At 49.8% G+C, this 9,142-nt stretch overlaps 1 protein-coding gene across 1 annotated transcript; it reads right to left on the minus strand.

The window, feature by feature from the left end:
- Window positions 1–3,672: 3,672 nt before the first annotated feature.
- C23H1orf53 (chromosome 23 C1orf53 homolog) lies at window positions 3,673–8,809 on the minus strand. Its single transcript, XM_074351582.1, has 3 exons — window positions 8,271–8,809; window positions 5,200–5,301; window positions 3,673–3,903 (listed from the first exon to the last, which is right to left on the minus strand). Exons 1-3 carry the CDS (start codon window positions 8,532–8,534, stop codon window positions 3,832–3,834), a joined length of 438 nt encoding a protein of 145 aa, XP_074207683.1. The 5' UTR covers window positions 8,535–8,809; the 3' UTR covers window positions 3,673–3,831.
- Window positions 8,810–9,142: the final 333 nt, after the last annotated feature.

Consider the following 9,142-nt stretch of genomic DNA (forward strand, 5'->3'; position numbering starts at 1 on the left):
GCTGCGTAGGGGCAGACCCACCTCTTCGCCGGCCCCGCAAGCTCTGACACACTGTTTAAGCGGGCAAGGGATCCAGCTGGAGCCTCTGCCTTTCTCTTTCCGTCCCAAATCCCAGAATGGAGCTCAGAGCAACCCAGGGAGAGCCCCTCTTTCTACTCAAACCCTTGGTTTCACTAGCCAGTCCCACCAGCCAACTAGTCCTACTGGTTTACCGTCTAAGTTCCCCTCACCCCCGACTCTTCCCTTCCCATCCCGTCCTCTTCAGTTTTTTTCACTCCTCGAGAACCCTTCGAACCGCGGTTCGTTTTCGCAGCCGGGGAGGGGACCCGCCTCCCGGATTCAGCTCCTCCGCTCGCTGCCGAGGCCATCGAATGGAAGGACGGTGACACCGCCCCGAAAACGTTCAGGTGCTCCCCCTCATCCCTGTCCAAAGCAGTGGGTTTTATCCTCTTTGGGGTCATGAACCATTTTAGGCATTTGACAAAAACATGCATTCTACACACACACACACACACACACACACACACACACACACACAGCCTGGAGCTCACTGAAGCGCGCAACGAAGCTCACACTTCAGAATACAAATTTTGGGTGGGAAGATGCTGTCGCCAGGAATCTGCCAATACCCCAGAGCCCATGATTCCAGGTTGATAAGCTTTTACACCCACAGTCTCAGGAAGGGGGTGGGGCGTGAGTCTGGAGGTTTCGTGTTAATAGCCCAACCTGGAAACCGTTTGTAGGGGCGAGGATCAGCCTGCGCGAGGCTCGGGCACCCCGCGGGACATCCCGCGGGCCTGGGTGGGCTGCGCGTCCCAGTGACCGCCCACCCCCAGCAAGAGATAGTGGCAAGGTCTTCCACGACATTTTCTCAGCAATCGGGTTTTCCAGAGGGTGCCGACCCCGACCCCGCCCCCACCCCCAGCCCAACACACAGACACACACACACACGCACACACACACACACACACAATGACTTTCTTTTGCCTGAGGGGAGGGGATAGTTGGGGCACCCAGAAGTACCTTTTAATTGTTGCAGGGTAGTGGAAAAAAAAAACAGCACCGAGTTTTAATCCTCCATCACGGGCAGACAACCCGTCCACAATTCAAGCCTTTGCTAGGAGGCAAAGATGAAGAGGCAGGTGTTGGCAGGCAGTGGAGGGGGGCTCCTTCGGGGAGGCCTGAGAGTGCTCACGGGAAGGCGACATGCCGATGGCTGTTCCCCGGGGTCCTGAGCCTCCTTGCCCAGTCTTGTCTGGAGACCCCGCTGGAGTCTGGCAGAGGAACTGGACGCGCGGGACAGACTTGGCGATCGCCTTAGGACACCGCGCGCTGGCGGAGGAGAGACGCGGTGGGGATGGGGGGACAAAGACCCGCATCGCATCTCCCCTTCTCGAGCCCCCCCCCCTCAACTAAACACACTGGTGTGGGAGCCCCAAGTTGCACTCGGGGCGAGGGAAAGCCCTTCCCTTCCTTGCTCAGCAAAATCATGGGGCCGGTGTGGCTTTTGAAGAGAGAGGAGTGTGCAAGTCATCCACCTGCTGCGAGGACGCCCCGCAGGCAGGGCCCTTCCCGGCCAAGGGAAGGACCGCCCGGCAGGAACCCATCACCAGCCTCCACCCTGCTAAACCCCGCACAAGACCCCCAGTTTCCCTTGGGTCTTTCCGCATTAGAAACAGTCTGGAAGTCAATCTCCCTTGGTTTATGGTGCCTGCCTTGCCGCGGCAGGAATCTCCAGGAATCTTGAAGGTGGAGTAGCACCAGAGTCGGCTTAATCTGCGAAGTCTCTATTTCTCGGCGTCCACATGCGTTTGGACACACAGACCCCACAAGAACCCTGACTTTTTGCTTTACAATGTCCGAATACAGTACAGCTCGAAGCTCTTGAAGGGAGGCCCATCTATGTGGCCATATTGAGTTTAATGTGGGAGGACTCACGGCCGCCACCCCTGACCTATGGTTCCGCAGCATCTCCCCAGAACCTCAGACCTTGGCTCTCTGGCTCCAGAAGCAGGAGCGAGTAAAAGCGTCACCCCTCCACCCCCAGCAACAGCTCCGGAGCTGTTGATGTCAGGAAGGCTAGAAGTTCCTCCAGGAAGAGCCAGGAAAGTCCTATATAAAGATCCTCCCTGATGGACCTGGAGTCAGTCCTCTCTTCTTCAGCCAGTTCCCCACTGCAGGAAGTGTCCTGGGACTGGGAAAGAGCTGCCTCCAGGAGGGTGGCACTCCTCACCGTCTTTCCATCTGCCCAGGGGCTTACTCAAAATACACTGTCTTACAAGGGGGTGATCTTCCTTTCCTTTTTCTCTTGTTTCTCCAGAAGGATGGCCTTTAAGACTACATTTCCTTCTCTTTTTCCTCCTGGGACTGCTGGAGCAAGTCCCAGCCAGCCGGCCAGCCCCTACCCAGAAAAAGGCTTGGGTAATCTTCAAATCTATTGGGAAGGATGGAGCTAGCCAGCTGCTCCTTGACCTAAGAGTGGAAAGGAAATTGGCTTCTGGGAGTCCATAAGCCTTTCTGGAAACACTGACTGCCTCCTCTGTCACAATGCCAGGCCCCTAATCCTTTTCTCCTTCTTTTCTCTGTTGCTGGAGAGGGTGACACCAGACCACGGGGACGGCTCTTCACATCCATGGAGGCTGCTGACACTTCACAGAGTCCAGGGAGGGTGTTGCTTTAGGGTACCCAGTTAGAGCATCAGAAAGACTGGGGTACCAAAACGGCTGACAATTTTGGGAAACAATTTAATTTTTTGATATAAAATGAACAACGGAAGTCACAGGGCGTATCACTTACTGGGCCCCTTTTCACTTCTACAGTTTAGAAGGGCTTCTGTTTTGAATTGAACAAGGGAGCGGGCACCAGACCCTTCATGTCTCTTCCGATTGTTAGAAATCTTTAAACAAAACCTTTACTGGGGACCACAAGCAGAGGCTAAGGCAGACCCCTGAGAAGTTGGAGAACCATTCAGATTCTGTCAGGAGAGAAAGCTGAGGGTTCGCTCTGGGTAAAGCCAGCCTTCCATTTCACTGACCAGCACAGAAAAGGCGTCCTGGGTGTTGCCGTCCTCAGAGGGAGCAGAGGAGGAGGTGTCGACATGAGTCCCAGAAACCGGGTTGAAGACTGAAATCTAGGGGCCTCGCAGCAGTGAATGCAATGGGGGTAAAGCTAATAAGATGTACCAAGACAGATTTGCCTGCAATGTGACATCAGAGCTGGAGGAGTAAAATGTGGGGGAGAGAAAAGAGAATGGTTTAATCGAGGCATCTTAAGTGGCCTGACCCTCAAGTCAGAATGATTTAAAGTTTTTATTAGGAGAACAGATGGAAGATGAGAGCATTGCTGGACGCAGACTGGCACTTCTTGGGTCCTCACATGCTGCGTGGTATAGCCTTATATCCACCTTCTTATAGCTCCAGATATAAATAAAATGAAGAACGTATTCAAACTGTTCTATTTGCCAGCAACCTCCCTTGGGTTGTTAGCACTGAGGAGAAAACAGTAGGAGAACTGAGGCTATAAAAAAAAAAATGAAGAGCTACTAATGTGACCCGACTGCTACCATTTATTTAGTGGAACAGTCATTATTTTCTGTCTTCAACATATGTCTGATAATGAAGCAAAAAGAAAGGAAAATAACTATCAATGTGCCGCTTCAGAAACACACAAACATTTGCTAGCTTTTTCATTTTATTGATGTTCTTTTCGTATATGGACTTCTGATTATGCTAGTTATCAAGTGCTAACAGCACAGAAAGCAATCCTGGATTAGGCTTTTATTTATTTTTTTAATAAGGCTCAATTAGATGGAGAACAGAGATGAGACTGTTGTCAAACATAAAAATATGAATTGAATTGCTTCTTTTTAGATGGGTCTTTAACGTTGATTTGACCATATGGACACTGCAAAAGAAATAAAATACATTATTGTTGAATTATTTCACAACCATCTTGAAAAAGTACACTTCTCACGGTGAAAAAAAAAAAGAGACTGCTAATAATGCTGTATAGAATATTTGATCCATCTCCTGCAGGCTAAGAGGAGAATGATGGCACCCTCTGGCAAATGATCCTAATTAGGGTCCAAGAATCACCTCCTAGATGCATCCTTCCAACGTTAAGAATTCTACTGTCAAAAACTCACCCTTCAAAAATCCTCCAGTCCTCAATTCAGGTGAAGCTCTTACACATTTGATTAGAAACAGCCAATGTCACAGGCACAAAAGTGAAGGCTTAATTTTTCAATACTGGTTACTGTTAATTACCAGCATTTAGTGTCTACTCCTTGATTATAAAGTGGGTAAGTTTAAGGAAATAATACCTTCTTGCCCCAAAACATACAAAGTGGTCTACAATCAGAGGTTATCTGTTTCTAATCTTAACTATATCACAATTTAACTTACTAGTATGCTTTTAAAAAGTTACAGTGAAGAACCCGTTCCCATTTAATTTTTGCTCAAAATAGGGAAGGATCACATAGTTAGTTCATCTTAATCAGCGAGCTCAGAGGTAGATGGTCACTGAAATGTACATTGTGGGAAATGTATGGCACTTGAGTTTAACGCAGCGAGTTTCATGGTTATTTTAAAGGCAGAGTAGAAACAACCACAGAAAGATGAAATGGGGTGGGGCTGGGGGGGGGAAGAAAAGGAGAAGCGGAAGGGGAGGGGGAGGAGGAGGAATAATAACAACAACAATAACGATAATAATAAAGAAGGAGGAGAAAGAGGAGAAGAGGAAGGAAGGAAGGAAGGAAATCATTATCATTTAAAGAAAACCCACTTCTCAATGTTGGGCAAGTTTCTATTTATTCAGCTAAAAAATGAAAAATAAATGCTTCCTGGAATAGTTTGCAATATTCTGAATTTCTTTTCCTGCCCTCTTTGTACTTGCCCAGTGAACACAACTTATTTGCAACCTTGTGAAAAGTTGCCTTGTAATAAAGACCTGCCATAAATTTCCCATCACAGCCTTTCAAGCAACTGATGCTCACAGTGAAATGTTACTAAATTTCATTAACTTAAAAAAGTCCTGTGTTGATCCTAAGGACTTCAATGTCCTGAGCTAGAGTAGCTTGTGAAAAGTGCACTCCTGGTCTATTTAGCCTGGTAAATATTTGATTGGTTTTTCAACTACTAAGTATTTACGAAGTCACAGAAGCACCTAAAACGGCCATAGTCCTGCAGAATTGGTACCCACGTGTCTGCAGGCGGAGCCGCAGCATTCGCCTCTCTGCAAGTGCGCCAGCTGTGTGAGCACCAGGTAGCCGGTAGCCGGGTCCTCATAGTTCAGCTGGCCGGCCTGCAGAGTCAGGAAATCAAACCATTCATTCATCTCAGTACTCATCATATCTCGTCACCAGAACCTCTACTCATAAAACGCCGCCACATTTTCTTTAAACAATATTAAACTTCTTCCCCAGAAATTTTAGTGGCACTTGCAATTAAAGACGGAATGCATTCCAACACTAGACACAACCCAACTTTATGTGACAGAAGGAGAAAATATACAGTTCGAGAAAAATGAGAAGTTGATGGAAAAACAAGAAAGCCTCTATATCCAATAACTATACAGCCGTGGCTCCGGTATTTTTCATTCAGTTTCTAGGGGACAAGTTTAATAACAGGTGATTTAGATGACTTGAAGAGCTTAAGAGGCTGAAAATGAACTTTCACTCAGAAGTTGCAGTTGCAATTTCACTACTTAAAATATGTGGATAATGATTTAAACTTACAGAAAAGGTGCTAATCAAAACCAACCGTCCTCACAAAAGAGTATTACCCTCGGTTTTATGGAACACTTTTCCTTACCTTCATGATGTGTTACTCCACTGCACATTTTAACACTATTTTCTTTTTTTTTTGGAGTGTTGTTAGTGCCGTCTTTAAGCAAAATAAAAGTATTGTTTTAACATGTTAACACTCACTGCTTTCACAAGTTTGATCAAAAGCAACTTTCCCTGCAACACTTCAGATGCCAAAGAAGCAGGCTCTACCTACACTCAGACATGGTTTTTAAAAGGTGTCGCAAGATAAAGTAAATAACGCAGGCTCTTCTGTGGATCTGGGCCACGTGGGTGATGTTATTTAGTTTAGCCTTGAGATTCTGAAGAGAAACTTTCTCCTGGGCTTTTCATATAACCCTTCTACCACGCAGTCACTCTGCACGATTCCTGCATACAGCCTCTTCATTAAAGCACATGTGACACTCATATGTCTTCTAACATATATTTTTGCATGTGACAAACTACATCTTCAGGGTGTCTTCCTTAATGTCTGGATATTTTGCCCTAGTTCGGGTTTTAATCAACTACGCTTCGTGAATAAAGCGTGGAGCAAAAGGACAACTGGAGTTCAAGTCTAGGTCTCCTCTGAGACCCTCCAGCAGAGCGAGCCCAGGGCAGCAGACACGCAGCAATCAAGCCCCAAGGCCAGTCTAAGGGGCCTTTGTGACCACAGAGGCAGATTACTTGAAACCAGGAGCACTAAACACTACTTTAGAATGACTGATTGTCAAGACCTCACTTCTTTATTTACCAAGCCCGCCTTGGAAGACTTGGAAGAAAAACAAAAGAATACTAGGAACTCTGTTAGCCAGCTTCTTTCCACGTGTCAGGCTGGGGGTCTTCGGAGAGCAATTACCTGGAACCCGGGAGTCTAACCAATTGCTTCTGAGCCTGGGCCTCTCTCCTGCTTTCCATGTTGATGGAGAAACTTTGAGCTCACTGGTGGCCCACACAAACTTAATTCATCCTCAGTAAATGAGTCTTAGGTAATGGCAGCAAAGATGTGGCAAGAATGCCAACAGTTTGACTGCAGAACAGACGTTCAGGGATGCACGTCAGCCCAGGGAGACAGGTAAGAGAGCTGCCTGGAAATGTGGAGGAAGGACCACTGGGAGGGGGCCCTGATTTGTGGACAAATAAAAACAACCTTGTTATTGGGTTTACTTACGGTCTCCTGGATGGTCATTTAACCTGCAATACTGACACTGATCAAGTAAGTGTGGATTCCCCGAGTGAGAAAAAGTTTCTTTCCTTTCCCAGGCTGATTGAACCTCTTTCCAGGCCACTGGTGTGTGCTCCAGGGAATAAAACTTCCTGCTCTATTTACCACATTTATATCGTGAAGAATGGAAACAAATTATACATGTTATTTTTAAGAGTATAAAAATTAAAGAAATAAAAAAGTATAAACAAGAACAATCAAAAGCTGTCAGTCATTTTCTAGAGTCTTTGTGCGGAATATTCAACACTTGAATGAGCCCAACAGTGGATCTCAGGGATTACTGTCAGTTAAAAAAAAAAAAAAAAAAAAAAAGTCAACTTTAGGTAACCTCCAAGGTTTTCTTCTCTGCTCCTTTGGCTCAAGTTGGACCATAGAATACTAGCCCTAACAAGTACTGGCCACACGCAGTGTATTCAACAGGCTACTTTCATATCTCTTTTGTGTCTATATTATAGAACTCACTTGCTCTCTCAAAAGGATAAAAATATAAACACGCTACCTTTAAACTTATTAGTCTGAGGTGTTAGAAAGCGTGAAGGAAGATGGCAAGTTTTGATACTAGTGCTAACAAGCAATTGTCAAATCCTCAAAACATAAGAAAACATAGTTCAAGAATTCTCTGGGAAGAATGGAAAGGCCTGATTACAGTGTCCTTTGTAACTGTGCTCCGTGAGCGTGGAAAGGACAAAAGGATGGTAGCAAAATTAAAATAAATTAAAAATAAGAACTTTTTTCATTATTGAAATCACTGTAGGCAGTGTTTAACTGATCCTGCAGATAAACACACGACATATTTTTCCTGTGACTTCTCGGCTCCTCTGCCTCCTCCCCCAGTGCCACACACACACACCCCCGCCCAGAAACAGTCGCATTCATACGAGTCGAATTCATACTCAGGACGGATACAAGTTAACTCTTTGCGCGGAATAGGAAACCGTGGCCAGTTTTCAGGCGAAAAGTTCTGAGCGGGAAGCGTGCGCGCTGTCAGAGGCCTTCGGCCAGGACAGTCCAGCTCGGGCCTCCAGCAACCTCTTTCCCCGCCGGTACGCGAAGGGTCCCTGACCCAGGGGGTGCTGTCTAGGCGGGGCTTCCAGGAGGGGCGGGGCTTCTTGGAGGGGCGGCACTGCCTAGAGGGGCGGGGCCGCTGGGGCGGGGCAGGGAGGAGGGGCCTCACCGCGCAGGCGCACGGCTCCCCCGGCAGCCGTCCGGGGGGGGAGGCCTGGGAGGGGCGGGGCGGCCAGGGAGGAAGGGGCGGGGCCTCACCGCGCAGGCGGCCTCGTGAAGCTCCGCGATCCGCCGCTCCGCCGCTGTTAACTCTTCGCTCGCCAGAATCCCCGCCGTCGGCTTCGGGCCTCCCTGCGAGTCGGGCCCGGAGCCGCCTCGGTCCCCCTCGGAAGAGGAGCAGAGGGTGAAGCTGAGGTGCTGTCGGAACTTTGCTCCGACCCGGGGAGGTTCTGCTGGCGGGGCGGCGGGCGGCTGCCTCCGGAGCGCGGCGCCCGCTGACGCCGGGACCCGCCTGACCGCCATGGCCGCCGCCTGTGGGAGGCGGGGCGCGGCGCCGGGGTCGCGGGGCGGTGCCGACTGCGCCCGCCAGGTCCTGGTCCCAGGCCCCAGCCCCGGACCCTGGAGCCCGCCCCTGAACCTCGCCGCCGGGCCCTTGATCCCCACCCCGTCCCGGCCCTCTGGACCCGGACTCCGAGACCCGACCCCGGACCTCGACTCCACGGCCCGACCCAGACCCCGCCCTCGGGTCCTGGATCCCGACCCCAGCCCGGGCTCACTGGATCTGAGCCCTGACCCCCTAATCCCGCCCTCCGATCCCTGACCCCGACCTCCTATCCTGGACCCTTGACCCGGACCAAAGCCGGCGCCTCTGGACCCCGCCTTCCCTGACCCCGCCCCGCCCCCGCCCTCCGGTCCTGGACCCCCGATCCCATCCCCGCCCTCTGGACCTGGACTCGAGCCCCCGCCTCTGCATCCGGACCTCGACTCTCCGGACCCCGACCCCCGGGCTCAGGCCCGGCCAGCCCTACGGGGCGGTCGGCGAAGGGCGCGCGGACCCGGCCCTGCCTTAGAGATAAAGTGCAGCTGGGGAGGCTCCCACAGGAAGCGGGGACGGGGAAGAACGTGCCATT

The sequence above is a fragment of the Camelus bactrianus genome, chromosome 23, assembly GCF_048773025.1.
Source record: "Camelus bactrianus isolate YW-2024 breed Bactrian camel chromosome 23, ASM4877302v1, whole genome shotgun sequence".
Classification (NCBI taxonomy): domain Eukaryota; kingdom Metazoa; phylum Chordata; class Mammalia; order Artiodactyla; family Camelidae; genus Camelus; species Camelus bactrianus.

Bases quoted from the DNA above. Each gene is read 5' to 3' on its own strand.
- C23H1orf53 (XM_074351582.1), bottom strand. From the start codon at position 8,534: ATGGCGGTCAGGCGGGTCCCGGCGTCAGCGGGCGCCGCGCTCCGGAGG. The intron at 5,302-8,270 runs GTGAGGCCCCGC...CTGACTCTGCAG, and splicing joins TTCACGAGGCCGCCTGCGCG to GCCGGCCAGCTGAACTATGA. The intron at 3,904-5,199 runs GTGGGTACCAAT...TTTCTTTTGCAG, and splicing joins GCGGCTCCGCCTGCAGACAC to TGTCCATATGGTCAAATCAA.